The sequence below is a fragment of the Vigna unguiculata genome, chromosome 5 (genome assembly GCF_004118075.2).
Source record: "Vigna unguiculata cultivar IT97K-499-35 chromosome 5, ASM411807v1, whole genome shotgun sequence".
NCBI classification, from domain to species: Eukaryota; Viridiplantae; Streptophyta; class Magnoliopsida; order Fabales; family Fabaceae; genus Vigna; species Vigna unguiculata.
The window spans coordinates 47,768,633-47,784,341 of NC_040283.1; the positions used below are offsets into that span (position 1 = coordinate 47,768,633).

Consider the following 15,709-nt stretch of genomic DNA (forward strand, 5'->3'; position numbering starts at 1 on the left):
AGTCGCATGATAAATTTCAAAAAGATCCACCAATTGAGCGTCGAAATTGGGGAAAAGTTTAGGTTAGGTTATGAAATTGGGAGTGTGGAGGGGTTCGGGGATTGAGCAACGACAGCAGAAAAAGTTGCGTCCAAGTGTTGGTGTGAGACGGAGCGGGAGCGGGAGAGGGAGAGGGAGAGGGATTCGGGTTAGGGTTTCTCGTTGGGAGGGGTTTTGGGGTTTCTGGACCAGTTGGTGGGAAAACGTGGAGAAGAGGTGTGTGTGGTGCGGGTCTGTGTGTGTGCGGGAAGAAGGAGCGCAGAGGGGTTTGAGGGCGCTTTGGAGAAATGGAGAAGCGGTGGAGCGGTGCGGTGGAGCAGTGAAAGACTTTTCAAAAAAGAAAAAAGAAATGCGCGGACTGGTGTTGGGTGAAAGTGGCAACGGGCTGTGACCACACGCGCGTATAAGGAGAATGACTCTTCCTGCACCCAATTTAATTTTTCAATTAAAAATTAAAAATTTTAAATCTGATTTCCGTTGCCACGTAAGGTGGTCATCAAAGTGGTAATTTTGGGATGTCATTCTATCATTATTCTTTCGGAAAACATGGTCGGGAGTAGAGATTTACATTTCTCTTTTTTATTTATTTAAATTATATTGATTACCGGTTTTAATTTAAGCAAAACAATTAGATAAATTTGTTTAATAATTAATATATTTAATATAGTTTTAAGAATGACATATAAAATAATTAATTTTAAAAAATTTAGCTGGAATCAAACTTGATTTTCTTAACTTAAGACTTAAAACAATATCGAATTGGGTTAAAGATAGTTGGTATGTAATCTATCAACAATCATTCTTATTTATTTTTGGATTACAAATATTTTTAATATCTTAATTTATTAATTTGTATTAAAAATTATAATTAATCTTTCTTTAAAAATGTGATCTAATTTAATTTTTTTAAAACACGTGAATTTTATATTTTAGTCAAATTTTGTTAATAATTTTTATAATAATATTTGAAAAGAATTCGATGAGCATTTTAATTCTATATTAATATAAAGAAATAATTGAGTTAATTTATTTTCATTATATTAAAACAAATATGTAAAATAAATTACAAAAATATTAAACCAACTCACAAATATCAATCCCATTGAGATAAATTTTTTGACTCATTACAGAATAGATTGAACTAAGCTGACATTTACTCAATCCATGAGTTTTGTCGACTCACTTTCACCCTGTGTCCAAATAATATTTATTAACATATATTTAAATAGTTATTATTCAAACAACATTTAAATTCTCCTTTTTCAATTTATAATTCACTATATAATAATTTTTAACAATATTTTAAATTTCATACCAAAATTATTATTGAATATAACTGAAGTTAATAATCATGTTATACCTCTCATAATTAACTATACAATAATTTAAATAAAAAAATTAAAACTTGTATTAAGAAGCTAAGTTTTCATATTTTAAATCTTTGTCTGTATAATTTAAAATATTTATTTATTATATACAGAGTTCTATTGAGGTAAGTAAAATAACAAAGGGTTTATTTGAACATTTTTTTATTAGAAACGATGTATCGCTTTTCGAGTTTTACAGTAGTAAAAATTCCATGCTGAAAAAAAAAAAGTTAACTTCTTTATAATTTCAGTGGTGTCATAATTACTTTTATAATATCAATATATGATAAGTCCAATTCTTAAGATAAATATTATAGAAGATTCTAAACTTATCCTAGATATATCCTTATATTACATAATTGTATAAAAAATTATATAATCCTGATAAATTATTTTCTCTTTATTATTTTTATCTATTCAGAACTTATATGCTTTATTTCCAATGTCATTTTTTTTTCTGTCATTTCCTTTTACTATGAAAGAAAATATGAATTCAAAAGGTTTGTTACTATCTTTGAAGGAAGTAAAAACCCAATTAGTTACATGTTAGTATGCCCGTTAAAATTTGGTTTTATTAATAATTATTTTAAAATTCATATTTAAAAAAAAACATATTACTTCACTATATAAACCTTTGCACGCATGAATAAAATAACGATAATAAATGTTAGAAGATACTAAATAATATCTGCAGATACCAAAAATTAAAATTTTCAGTTTAACTTGATTTTTTATGAACACCTCATGTGGATGTGTTTTATGCACTTTAAATAATACTTTGTGCTGTGTCACCTCAGCATCTCTTTTTTCCGTAAATTCCAAAATTCTTGCCCTTGAATTCTTAATTCCACAAAATCTTTAATTTATTATTTGACTTTGATTAATGAAAATACTTAAATTAAAGATTTTGTAAATTTAGAACCAAATAGCTTTATAGCTTGTGAGTTTGAAACTACAATAAGGTATATAATTGTATAATTGTAATCTAATGTTAATTAAATACAATTGTTTTTCAAAATCCTTGTTTTACAACTAAAAAATATTACACAAACACAATATGAGATTATATCTTTCTCGCATGTATATACAATCTAAATCACTTTAAATTAAGCTGTTAATTAATCCCATATACAAAAGATAATGATTGTTAATTAAACTTGGAATTTATAGAGTAAAAGATAACGATTCTATCAACTTTAACATTTTTGTTGTGCATCACATTAGTCATATGCTTGGATATCTATATAATTAACTTTTGCTTTGTGTCTCTTCAGAATATTTGCTGCTATAAGCTGAATAATATAAAATGTCCAAATTAGTGGTAATAAGTATGAAGTTAGGGTTTTCATAAAGATTATTATTTTTTTTATAGAAACACGTGCATGTGTTTTGGCATTTTGTGAGGGAATTAGTGAGACATGGAAATTAATAATTAATAGCAAATTCCCATGCCTCTTAAATGAATGCCACGAATGGGAATCACATGCCTATGTCCATATTTAATGTCCATACAATGCATCCATCTAATCTATTATTCATGGTTTAGAGAGGTCGGCATAGATGCTCACCAATCTTTATCTCTTAACCAATTTTAAGTAAAGTCACAACAATCATGCATCGAAGTCACAAACTAAAAACTATGAAATTATAGTTATTATTTGATGTTAAGTTAGTTGGCATAGTATTATTAGATCAATTATTGTATGTGAGAGACACGGTTTATTTTTAAATTTGGAGTTTTAATTAAAGATAACAAAAATATTTTTAATAACAAATATTCATAGATAAAATATATGATGAAACAAATAGATATACATGAATGATGAATGTGAGTATTTAATTATTGATTAAATATATTTTTGTTTTAGAAAAAATTAGAATTAGTCTCTTTTTGAAATTTTAGTCTAATTTAGTCATTTAATTCTAGATATGTATAAATTTAGTCATTTTAATCAAATTTTGTTAAGTTTATTTGATATTTCTAACGTGTTTAGCTAACATTGAAACAAAAATGTATCAAACAATGTTAATAACTCAAATGCTACTAGAAAAACGTTGACATATCAAATTAACTTAACAAAAAATGGTTAAAAGAACTAAATTTAAACATTTCTAAAGTTGAGAACTAAATTAAGTTAAATTTTAAAAATGAACTAATCTCAATTTAAAAAAAAAAGTTAAAAAACCAAAAACATATATAATCTCCTTCCTTAATTATTTGCTTGTAGATGAACCATAAATGATGAGTACTAATATTTAATTATTTATTTATAGATGAAGTAAAACGAAATATTATAGTATTTGATCCACAAATATTTGTTACTTTTAATAATTATTAATAAATTTTATTTAAATATCTTTTTTAATAAATCAAGTTACATATTAATCATTGAATAAACGTTTAAAATTTGACCATTATTTTAAATTAGACTTATAAAAATAAAATTACTTTTTTAAAATTTATATTTTAGTACAAATTATTTAAGTTTATTTTTTAAAATTTATTTATAATGAATTATATATTAAAATTAATTTTTATATATATGTCATTGTTGACCTAACCCCTCTCAAACAAGAATTAAGTTTGATATATTTTGTCAAACACGGCGTCTTGAAACGAGATCTGGCAGGCACAAATGGGACATACTACCATGTCTTAAGCCGCAAGATGAACTTCAACGCTGCGTTGCACATGCCACGTCCGTGTGGGATGGAAATAATTTCTTTTTTTAATTAAATTTCAACATTTATTAATGTATGTAAAAGGTCAAATAATGAAATTTATGATTTGATAAATTAATGGGTTAAATATATTTTTGTCCTTACCTTTTCAGTAAATTTTGAAATTAGTCTATTTTAAAATTTTGGACCAATTTAGTCATTTATCTTTCAAAATATGTGAATTTAGTCCTTTTAATCAAATTTTGTTATTTCATACGCATTTCATGATTGTATTTGAGTTGTTTATATTGCTTGACACATCTTTATTGGAAGACATTTTTATTTTAAGGTTAAGTCAAATACTATTATAAAACGTGTTTGAAATGCCAAATAAACTTCACAAAATTTGATTAAAAGAACTAAATTCACGTATTTTAAAAGATGAATGACAAAATTTGTTCAAATTTTTTGAAATAAACTAATTTTTAAAATTTACTGAAAATTAAAAAAAAATTATATTTAACCCTAAATTAATTTCAAAAACATAAAAGTAATTATTCTTGGGGTTGACGTCACGTGCCGTTACTACTTCGCGTAGCATATAGAACCAGCTAGATATTCTCCCTCTCACGCACCTTTTCTTTCATTAACTTTGGTTTCAAGGTAAAACAAAACCAATGTGAAAAGATCATAAATTGGAGGAAAAAATAAGGTATCAATTAAAAACTAGAAACCGCATATTCCCCTCTCTGTTACTGTGTATCTGGTTTATCTATAAATACCATGCTGCTCCTGAAACACCATTTCATTGCAGAACAAGAACAGAATCACGAAATTTGTTTCAATATTCAGAGACTCTGAATTTGGAGATGGAAGCGAGAATTAGAAAGAGCCAATTGCAAGGTTCATCAGAAAAGGGAGAGAGATCAGAGAAGAAGGTGACAGAGAGTGAGAAGACAAAGAAACCTGTTGAAGATATTAATGCTAGTGCTGATGCTTTCATCAAGAACTTCAGGAAGCAACTTCTCATCCAGAGGCTTCAATCCATAGAAAATTATGAGCAAATGCTTAAGAGGGGTCTCTAATCTCATCACATCGTTGATTAATTTCGATTTAATATAAATAGGTTTAATTTTCTGTGTCTTCATTTGTTGTTTCTTTATTGCAGAACCATGCAATGGTTTAGCAGATTAATATAGTTGCTGTTAATTATTGTGTAAAAGTTAAAACGTATATTGGTTTTATACTTGCTTTTTCGTGTCTTCATGTTCCTCTTCAGATGCATTCTTCTTTTGTGATGGAGATTTTTGAAGCTAAGTCTATGATAAATTGGTTTTTTATTCTTCGCTGATTTTTTACTTATAGCACAAAAAGAATCCAAAATCTTTTGTGTATGAAGCTACTTTGAAAAATGAAAGAAATTTATTTTAATTTATGTCAGAACAAGTTTTATCCTTTCATTCTCCCTTTCACACACAAAATTGAAGATAGGCATAACAAGAAACATAATTGGTGGAGCATTGCTTCCTGCACCCCTCTTTTTTTCTGCACCACCATATAATATTTTATCCCCATTGTATCCTTGAATAAAAATACATTAAAATTCTTTTTTTTTTCTTTCTTCACACGCGTCTCTCTTAACCTTCACGCTGCTATGTTCATCATCTTCACCCATTACCCATTTTGTCGTTACAAAACTATTTTTGGATTGACCAAAATAGAATGCACTCCCAGATTTGGTAAGACATACCAGATTGGATAATCAAGTATGTAATTATGGATCTAGTAATGCATTTTTGGCTGCATTCAATGGTTGTATGCAATACTTATATTTTTTGATTGTTGAAGTTTTAAATGTACATTTGTCTTGTGGCATGATAAATCTAATAATTTGGTTTAAGATTTTATTTTATTAAACTCTTTAACATTTCAAACAAATATCATAGGAATAACACGAGTATGTTGTTTATGTTTTAAGTTTGATACTTTTGTTGGAATGCGCTTAGGCTTCTTTAATTTTATAGTTGAGGAACATTATTTTATATTCTTATTAAGACTTAGGAGAAATACAATGATAGACTCTTTTGAAATCAATATTTATCTATTTTGTTATGCCAGTTGGACATTTGGGAGATTTATTCAGATGTTAGTTGCACATTCATTATATTTGTTGCTGTCTCTTCATCACTTGACCAACTTGATATGCATTACTTGATCCGAAAGTGTATACCAAATTTATATAACGGATTGACCAACTCTGTATGTTAATTACATGCCAAAATAGAAAATCTCGTATACACTATTGGATCTGGGAGTACATTCTGAATTGGCCAATCCAAAAATAGTTTTATTAACATGAAATTGGTAATGTACGAGGAAGATGACGGAAATAAAAGCTTAAAGGTCAAGAGGGATATTACGTGAAAAAAGATGACGGAATTGAGATTTTATTATATTTTTATTCAGAGGTAAGGCGGGATAAAATTTGATAGGTGCAGGAAGAAATGCCTTAACCAAATGTATGTGAAACGGAGTCAACCCAAAACTTTGGATCAGCCCAAAACTAATTCTGGATTTTAAAATATTTTTAAAAGAACTAAAAATAATTTAATTAAGTTACATTGTATATTATTATTATTATTTAATTAATACTCGAAACCTAATCCTGTGGACAAGGTCAATACTCGAAAGCCATCAATACTAAATACCAAAATCTTGATACATCAACATCTTAATTTGTAAATATGAAAATGACACAATGGAGAGTGTACAGGTAATTGGTGTATTGCTTATGAAACACATCAAACATTAATCATAAAATGAATATAGGTAAAGGTAAGAAGTGACAGAAGCATGGATGAGTCAGATGTGTACCAACATGTGATTTTTTAAAATGGAAAGCAACCAGAAATACCTTGTTCAAATGCCTTCTTCATAAAAAAATTTTAGGAGGGCACATCTATAACTCAACCCCCTCAGATTGTAACCCATTAGCCTCAGCAAGCTCGCAGACCTTATCAATAAATGTTTGAGTGCCTTCAACTTTCACAGCTGATGCAAGGAAGTACTTTTGCTTATAAAGACTCACCTTTAACGTTCACACATTGTTCTTATGACCGCATAAAACCCATGCATTCACACAATAACTATAAATCCATACTTCAACTTCAAATCAAAATTTTCAAACTACAGAATCAAGATACTAATCAATCAACCGATCTATTTTAGAACTAGGAATTAATATTTGAATTATATTATTTACCAAGCTAAAATTAATCAAAATTAGAATTACACTACAATCATAGCTAAAAATACAATATTAACATATGAGAGAAGTTTAAACCAAATTTTTCCTAAAAGCAAGAAATTAGACATTAAACACAACGCAAACAATTAGCCTAGAAAAATATTAACTATTAGAGAATGGTCATAGCCCAAACTTAAAGCCTTTGCATTCTAGGACAAACATAAAGAATAAAAAAAAAAAATAGACCAACTAACTAAAACTGCACTCAAATATGTGCTCACTGCATAGAAAACTGTAAATGACAAAAGAATCAACTAATCTAAAGTTCAAGTATTCCAACAAGAGAAAAACAACTCAAATCAATAAAATCAAATAGCAAACAATCCAAATCAGCATCTAAACCATAATTGACCCCCAAGACAGTGTTTACATCTCTTTCACTCAAGTGTTTCGGTCTAGGTGTTACTCTTTAGCACATTATGCAAACTCACATTATCATAAACTTAGAAAGTTTCTACTAATCACCAATCAAATTAGAAATGCACTCAAGATCAATAGGACTTCAATCAAGGCTTGTAATGTGACCGGTATAGGTGAGGTAAAACGAGGAAAAAAATCAAAGTTAAAATCAAAGAGAAGTGAGATAGACCTACCTAAAATCAAATCTACCAAAACCAGTTACAACTAAAAATTTAGCTACCTAAAACTTAAAATAACACTAAAAAGGCTAAAATTACAAAATCTGATAAATGAATTATTAAACTACTGTATAAAAATGCAATACAACTACTTGAAAAACTTCTAATTAGCAAAAAGAAAATAGAAAACAAGTCACAACTGCTCCTCGCTCCTTGCTCCCTGTCGCTCCTAGCTCCTCGTTCCGACCTCCTGCCTATTACCTCCTTGTTGCTCCATGCTCCTCGCTCATCTCCTTGCTCTTCTTTACCCGCCGCTCCAAGCTCCCAATTGCTTCTCGCTCTACTCGCTGCTCCTGCCTCCTTGTTGCTACTCATTCAATGCTCTTCGCTCTTGGCTGCCCGCTGGTTCCGCCTCCTTGCTGCTCCTTGTTTCTCGCTCCATGCTCTTGTGTCATCTCTTTTGGTTGTCGGCTTGTTCCTCTCTCTGCCCTCCTTGCTGCTCTTAACTCTTTGCTTTTCTCGCTCCTCGCACAAAGTTAGACCACACACACCATAAAACACAAAAAAACAGACCACAAAACACACAACACACCAAACACATAACACAAACATAAAAAACACACACACCACATACAACACCCCACACAAAAGACAATATAAATCGAAAACACCCAACAACCCACACAACCACAAAAAGAAATAAAAAGAACACACGACCACAAAAACAGTCAATACAACCACAAAAACACTGAACACAACAACAAAAACACAAAACCACACAAAACATGCACAACACAAAATACAACAAAACACATCCAATAAAACATATACAACACAAAACACAACAAAACACATACAACACAAAACACACACACACCATAAAACACACAACCACACAACACACACACACACACACCAAACACATTACACAGAACACAAAACAACAAAAACACACAAAACACAAAACACATACAACAAAAAATCCACAAAACATACAACACAACCAGAAAATCACAAAACCACAAAACACCCAACACAACCACAAAAACACACACAAAACACAATAAAACACAGAATACAAGACACAAGACACAAAACACAAAAACACACATGCATTCCAAATTTTTAAGTCATCATTCATTTTGAAAGGATCTAGGTTATCCCTAGAACATTGAGAATGCAGGCATAAGTATTGATGAAATGTAGGTGCAGTCAGAACAAATGCTAATGCAGTTTCTTCTTGAAAAGAATGTAAGAACATTATCATTGAGAAGGAGCTAAATCAGAGTTTACCTCATAAGTATTAAGTAAAAAAGTCCAAATAAAGTACCTTAATGATCCTTCGAACAAAAATGGACTCTGAGGGACAATGGCCAAATGTGTACGTAGTTCTCTGACAGAAATATTTTTAATATCCACGCCATCAATTGAGATGGAGCCTGTACATATTGGAGTAAGACGGAAAAGAGCATTTAACACACTGGACATTCCAGCACCTGTTCTTCCAATTATTCCAACCTGAATACATGTTGTGTAATTAGTAATAAACCTAATGGATGTGGAACCTAAGAAAACTTCAGTACAAATTCAAAAGTAGTTCACTGACTTGGGTTCCTCCAGCAATTCTAAAACTAAGATTGCAGAGTGCAGCTGGCAAAGATGGCATATACTTCAAAGTAACACAATCAAATTCGATAAATCCTTGATTTGGCCAATCTGGATTCAAGTATAGGCATCCAGTTTGTTCTTCTTGAGGAATGTCCATGTACTAAAAAACATTAAACGGATATTAGGCGTCAGCGTATATATGTCAAAACATGTTTCAATTAAGGGAAATAAGTCTTATTCATACTTGAAGAGTTCTTTCAACTGAAACCATTTCCTTTTCTGTTTCAGTGAAGCTTGATAAAAAACTTCCCAATAAGGACACAATTGGAGCTGCATATGAGAGGGCCAATCCTACCTGTGGAAAAAAGGTTACATGTTCAGTTTTGATATAAATTGGTTGATCAAATCAGAGATTTAATTAAAGATTAAAGGATAGCAAACAAAACAGTCCTGGGGTACCAAAGTTGATGGGCAGACTGCCACGAGATCCAATAACAGCCATCACAGCTATGAAAGAGATGATAAATGCACCTAATAACTGGAAGAAAATAATTATTAGCAACAACCAATAATCCAGATTCAATAAAAATTCAAATGTAACCTTTGGATGTACTGTATTGTTGCACGTATAAATCATATAAAGTGTAAATGTCAATAAATATACTTGGCTCAAAGGACATGAAGACGCAAGGAAAGCCACAAACTTGCTACTATCTCTGTGTAGGAAGTCTTCTGGTACAAGGTTACATGTTCAGTGAATTTGGTAAAGAAAAAGTCCTGGTAAAAATGAACATTGTAACATAGTTAATTAGTTACACCAACTCACATCGGTAGTATAAATTTTCCCAGTACATACGACAAGCAACTAATGCATGTAGAAAAAAAAAACTTTAAAGTGCAGTAAAAGTCAAGAAAATGTATTTAGGTTTAATATAACTCCATAAAACCAGCTTACAACGTGGAATGTACACCTACTTATATATTATAATTTAGTTATATTTCTAGTCATTGTAAAACTTTCAACAAAAAGGTATCGGTAAAGGCACCATAACCAGATAAAGAAACCAAACAAATAGCCAGCACTTCAGAAAGTTCAGTTGACAGTGCTGGCTATTTCCAAGTAACCTTGAAAATAACTATGCTTTAAAGTAGTTGTTTAAAAACACTAATCGATATCTAACAATCTTTTCCTCTGATAGTAACAGATCTTGATAGGTGGATACGCGTGCTGCAGGTTCATCTTTATGATTGCTTTCTTTAGGAAGATACAGCATGTACTTTTCTTAATTTTGTGAAGGTAGTTATTATAATATATAGATCAAACAATAGTTTCCAGCCACGTCTAAATCTTTACTTAATAGCATACATATTTTTTGGCAAGAAATTTCACATGGTAAACGTGGTTTTGAGAAACACTAAAAACTACAGTAATCAGTAGCAGTAAGGTCACTCCATAAACAAAATTTTCATATTATGAATGGATGTGACAAGTAAAAGATTTTAAACAAATAGCTATCTTCTCGTCCCCAAATCTTATTGATATGCAATACGTAGTTCTCTGACAGAAATATTTTTAATATCATCAATTGAAATGGAGCCTGTACATATTGGAGTAAGACGGAAAAGAGCATTTAACACACTGAACTTTCCAGCACCTGTTCTTCCAATTATTCCAACCTAATGGGTGTGGAACCTAAGAAAACTTCAGTACAAATTCAGAAGTAGTTCACTGACTTGGGTTCCTCCAGCAATTCTAAAACTAAGATTGCAGAGTACAGCTGGCAAAGATGGCATATATTTCAAAGTAACACAATCAAATATAAATCCTTGACTTCGCCAATCTGGATTCAAGTATAGGCTTCCAGTTTGTTCTTCTTGAGGAATGGCCATGTACTAAAAAACATTAAACAGATATTAAGCGTCACCATATATATGTCAAAACATGTTTCAATTAAGGGAAATAAGTCTTATTCATACTTGAAGAGTTCTTTCAACTGAAACCATTTCCTTTTCTGTTTCAGTGAAGCTTGATAAAAAACTTCCCAATAAGGACACAATTGGAGCTGCATATGAGAGGGCCAATCCTACCTGTGGAAAAAAGTTACATGTTCAGTTTTGATATATATTTGTTGATCAAATCAGAGATTTAATTATAAAGGATAGCAAACAAATCAGTCCTGGGGTACCAAAGTTGATGGGCAGACTGCCACGAGATCCAATAACAGCCATCACAGCTATGAAATGTTTTAGGTGAATTGCTGTATTTTGTCATCTTGAAATGTCAATAAATATACTTGGGTCAAAGGACATACCTGAAGACGCAAGGAAAGCCACAAACTTGCTACTATCTCTGTGTAGGAAGTCTTCTAGTACAAGGTTACATGTTCAGTGAATTTGGTAAAGAAAAAGTCCTGGTAAAAATGAACATTGTAACATAGTTAATTAGTTACACCAACTCACATTGCTAGTATAAATTTTCCCAGTACATATGACAAGAAACTAATGCATGTAGAAAAAAAAAAGCTTTAAAGTGCAGTAAAAGTCAAGAAAATGTATTTAGGTTTAATATAACTCCATAAAACCAGCTTACAATGTGCAATGTACACCCACTTATATATTATAATTTGGTTATATCTCTAGTCATTGTAAAATTTCCAACAAAAAGGTACTGGTAAAGGCACCATAACCAGATAAAGAAACCAAACAAATAGCCAGCACTTCAGAAAGTTCAGTTGACAGTGCTGGCTATTTCCAAGTAACCTTGAAAATAACTATGCTTTAAAGTAGTTGTTTGAAAACACTAATCGATATCTAGCAATCTTTTCCTCTGATAGTAACAGATCTTGATAGGCAGATAAGCGTGCTGCTTGTTCATCTTTATAATTGCTTTCTTTAGGAAGATATAGCATGTACTCTTCTTAATGTTGTTAAGGTAGTTATTATAATATATAGATCACACAATAGTTTCCAGCCACGTCTAAATCTTTACTTAATAGCATACATATTTTTTGGAAAGAAATTTCACATGGTAAACATGGTTTTTTGGAAACACTAAAAACTACAATAGTCAGTAGCAGTAGGATCACTCCATAAACAAAATTTTTATATTATGAATGGATGTGACAAGTAAAAGATTTTAAACAAATAGCTATCTTCTTGTCTTCAAATCTTATTGATATGCATGATATATCTAAAGTACCCTTGTTGAGTAAAGTTCTTCAACATGATACAAAGTTCAATTTATTATCATTACTTTAAAATGATTTATATTTACCTCAGATTTAAACGCCCTAATAGTTGATGATCCATCAAGTGTTTCAGTGAATGATGAGTATATTGGAGAACGTGAAACACTGTCGAGTCGTCGAAATTCTCTCGATGTTGACCTGTAGAAGAACTGAAGCCACTGCATAGATCAGTTGATTGTTGTCTATTATACCAAGTCAAAGAAGTGATTATGGTTTTAATCGTTTGAGACCGAAGAAACACTGAAATAATTTATTTGTAGTTTTATAAAAGCCTTATTTTGTACTCCATAATTATGAGGGTTTCCAAATTCGTACAATTTAATAACAAATAATCCTAATAGATTTAGGAACTTACAGTCTGAAAAACGAGTGTGGTTAAATATAAAAGTATCAATAAGAAAAATAATACCTGAAGTCTACTGTAGATATACCAAAATGGCAATAGCAAGAGTAAGAAGAAGACCTACAGAAAATCTAAAGATAAAAATAGATCATGGGGAACATTAAGACAAATCTTGGTAGTTCCATAATACATATGACAAACTAAGAAAATCATTGCACCTGTACGTAACACAAAATTATTGTAATACCCAACAGGCCTACGAAATTCGCTAGGAGAATGTTCAGAATGAATGGAAGTGAATCATCAATAGTATAAAGATCTGAAGATAACCTACACAAAACATAAGAAATCGTGAAACATAAAATTCATATTATCATTATCTGCTATTATTCCCTGAAGACATCTTATTCTAACCTGTTCAGTATTCTCCCACCAGGGGTCTGATCAAAGAATTGGACAGGTGCATTCATAAGCTTGTTGAGCAATTTATTGTGTACCTTAGTTGCAGCTTGTAATCCACCAAAAGCAAAAGAGAATGCCCTCACCAATGTGAAAAAGGAATTAATAATACAAAAGAGACACAGTATAGCCTGCACCATTAATTATCATCTCAAACAAATTAGAAAATTACATTCAATAGTAGCTTATAGTGTAGTAGGTAAATAATCAGGTAATTTTTAACGTACTACAAATGGTTTTAAAATAGTGAACCATTAAAAAATGTTTAATACTGAAATTATCTGAATTACTACAAGTATTTTGCATTACTTTATAAGCTGTTATAAACTTTGAATTACTTTGAACTGTTATAATTAAGAAAAATAATTGAACTATAAGTATTTTGTGCTTCTTGCACTAGCTATATTTAAATGTCCATGAATATTTGTGTTGCCATAAAGTATTTAATTGTTCATGAGTCATGTCTAGAAAGAAAAATGTACTATGGAAGCTAGCACCGCTGCTCATCCCTTACCAGATAGAAAGACACAGAATATCTTGTCTGACTGCTTTCTGTTGTTGTATCAACCCAATATGACAACCATAGATCATTTCCATTACGAGAAGCTTGCATCAGAATAGCTGATAGGCATATAATGATTGTCATGAACCAGCCAGTGAAGACAGCATAATTCCTTCAAAAGGCACTAAATTGTTAATCAACTATTGAAGACCAATCCCCATACATGTATGATATAAGAGACGTATATGTTTACTTACTTATACACTCCAATTTCAACTTTTCCCTCTTTCCTCAACTCAACTTCAACTATCTCCTCTGCTCCCTCTAGAGCACGCACAGCCCGCACAACCCGCACATCACACACAACTTACACAACACAATATATAAAATAAAAATATATCACAACACACAACACACAACAAAACAAACCACAACACGTAACACAACACACAACACAACAAAAGCACAAAGCAAAAAATCCAAATCACAAAACACAAAAGATACAACACAACAAAACATCACACAAGAAAAGTACAGAGGACACAACTCACAAGAAAAGTATAAAGCGCACAACACACAACACATAACATACAAAACAAAAACACACCACAACACCCAAGCATAATAATAGAGGATTAATTATGATTAGTTTTTCTTTCAATAATTGCAAATTCAACAATTCTGAGAGTTCAGTAATCAATAAATAAGGTGAGATAGGACAACCTGAAAGAGCATTGAACAAGCAATAAGATCCCACACTTTCAAGTTCCTTATCAACAACCGCTCATTGGAGCCCAGTTCCCACAAAGCAATGTCCCCCACATTCGTTCCAACAAAAGATTGCATCAAGAAAACAAAATTTAGTCAATTTCCAGCATGAATAGTTAATACATGTAACTAATAATGAGTTCTAATATTATATACGATGTTTCAATAAATCAAACCAGCTTACCTCATATGATATTCCAATTGGTCTTGTTCTCTTAGAAACATGATATGAATCACCAAACGGATAATCAACAGAAGGATTAGTTGGAGGGGTCCTAGAGTGCTTCAAAGCAGCTTAAAAGGCAATGAAACATCAGGTCAAAGATTACAAACCAAACATAGCATCTTAAGTACAACTAGTCATCAAGAGTTAGAGAACAAAACAAATACAATCATTAATCACCTGGAAGAATTTCATACATTGTTGCCACGCTTTGTGAAGAAAATAATATTTATCTACATACAAATACGAGTGAATAATAAGCAATCAAATACGTTAAACTCTACACAAAACTGGATTAAAATATCTGCTCACAATTCTGCATAGAAAAAAAAATAAAATCAGTAGAAGTTTACTCTATAAACCAAATTTGTCCTAAAAGCAAGAAATGAGGCATTAAACACAACCCATACTATTAGTCTAGAAAAATATGAACAATTAGAGACTGGTCATAGCCCAAACTTAAAGCCTTTGCATTCTAGGGCAAACATAAAAAACAAAAAAAATATACCAACTAACTAAAACCGGAGTAAAATATCTGCTCACAATTCTGCATAGAAAAACTAATCTACCTTCCTAGTTCAAAATTGTAAATGACTAAAGAATCAA

At 30.9% G+C, this 15,709-nt stretch overlaps 2 protein-coding genes across 3 annotated transcripts; both read right to left on the reverse strand.

Moving 5' to 3' along the window:
* Positions 1 to 8,327: 8,327 nt before the first annotated feature.
* LOC114184797 (ABC transporter C family member 13-like) lies at positions 8,328 to 10,123 on the reverse strand. The gene is made up of 6 exons (XM_028072104.1): positions 10,006 to 10,123; positions 9,805 to 9,915; positions 9,559 to 9,720; positions 9,283 to 9,470; positions 8,983 to 9,115; positions 8,328 to 8,477 (listed from the first exon to the last, which is right to left on the reverse strand). Exons 1-6 carry the CDS (start codon positions 10,060 to 10,062, stop codon positions 8,328 to 8,330), a joined length of 801 nt encoding a protein of 266 aa, XP_027927905.1. The 5' UTR covers positions 10,063 to 10,123.
* A 950-nt stretch (positions 10,124 to 11,073) lies between these two features.
* Positions 11,074 to 15,013, reverse strand: LOC114183666 (ABC transporter C family member 13-like). Of its 2 annotated transcripts, none has more exons than XM_028070759.1 (10): positions 14,836 to 15,013; positions 14,370 to 14,434; positions 14,125 to 14,284; positions 13,566 to 13,741; positions 13,370 to 13,481; positions 13,218 to 13,282; positions 12,835 to 12,957; positions 11,873 to 11,971; positions 11,538 to 11,648; positions 11,074 to 11,453 (listed from the first exon to the last, which is right to left on the reverse strand). In XM_028070759.1, exons 1-8 carry the CDS (start codon positions 14,956 to 14,958, stop codon positions 11,938 to 11,940), a joined length of 858 nt encoding a protein of 285 aa, XP_027926560.1. In that variant the 5' UTR covers positions 14,959 to 15,013; the 3' UTR covers positions 11,074 to 11,453; positions 11,538 to 11,648; positions 11,873 to 11,937. The 2 variants fall into 2 exon arrangements, with proteins under 2 accessions (XP_027926560.1, XP_027926559.1); XM_028070758.1 differs by having other exon boundaries at positions 13,218 to 13,271; positions 14,836 to 15,004.
* Positions 15,014 to 15,709: the final 696 nt, after the last annotated feature.

What these genes read in the sequence shown, in the direction of transcription:
- LOC114183666 (XM_028070759.1), bottom strand. Translation starts at nt 14,958, where the DNA reads ATGCAATCTTTTGTTGGAACGAATGTGGGGGACATTGCTTTGTGGGAA. An exon ending in CTTGTTCAATGCTCTTTCAG is followed by an intron (nt 14,435 to 14,835) that starts GTTGTCCTATCT and finishes CGTGCTCTAGAG; the next exon opens with GGAGCAGAGGAGATAGTTGA. An exon ending in TAATTTTGTGTTACGTACAG is followed by an intron (nt 13,283 to 13,369) that starts GTGCAATGATTT and finishes TTTTATCTTTAG; the next exon opens with ATTTTCTGTAGGTCTTCTTC.
- LOC114184797 (XM_028072104.1), bottom strand. Translation starts at nt 10,062, where the DNA reads ATGGCTGTTATTGGATCTCGTGGCAGTCTGCCCATCAACTTTGGTACC. An exon ending in TTGTTCGAAGGATCATTAAG is followed by an intron (nt 9,116 to 9,282) that starts GTACTTTATTTG and finishes TCAATGTTCTAG; the next exon opens with GGATAACCTAGATCCTTTCA. An exon ending in TGTTTTTGTGGTTGTGTTGG is followed by an intron (nt 8,478 to 8,982) that starts GTGTTTTGTGGT and finishes ACTTTGTGCGAG; the next exon opens with GAGCGAGAAAAGCAAAGAGT.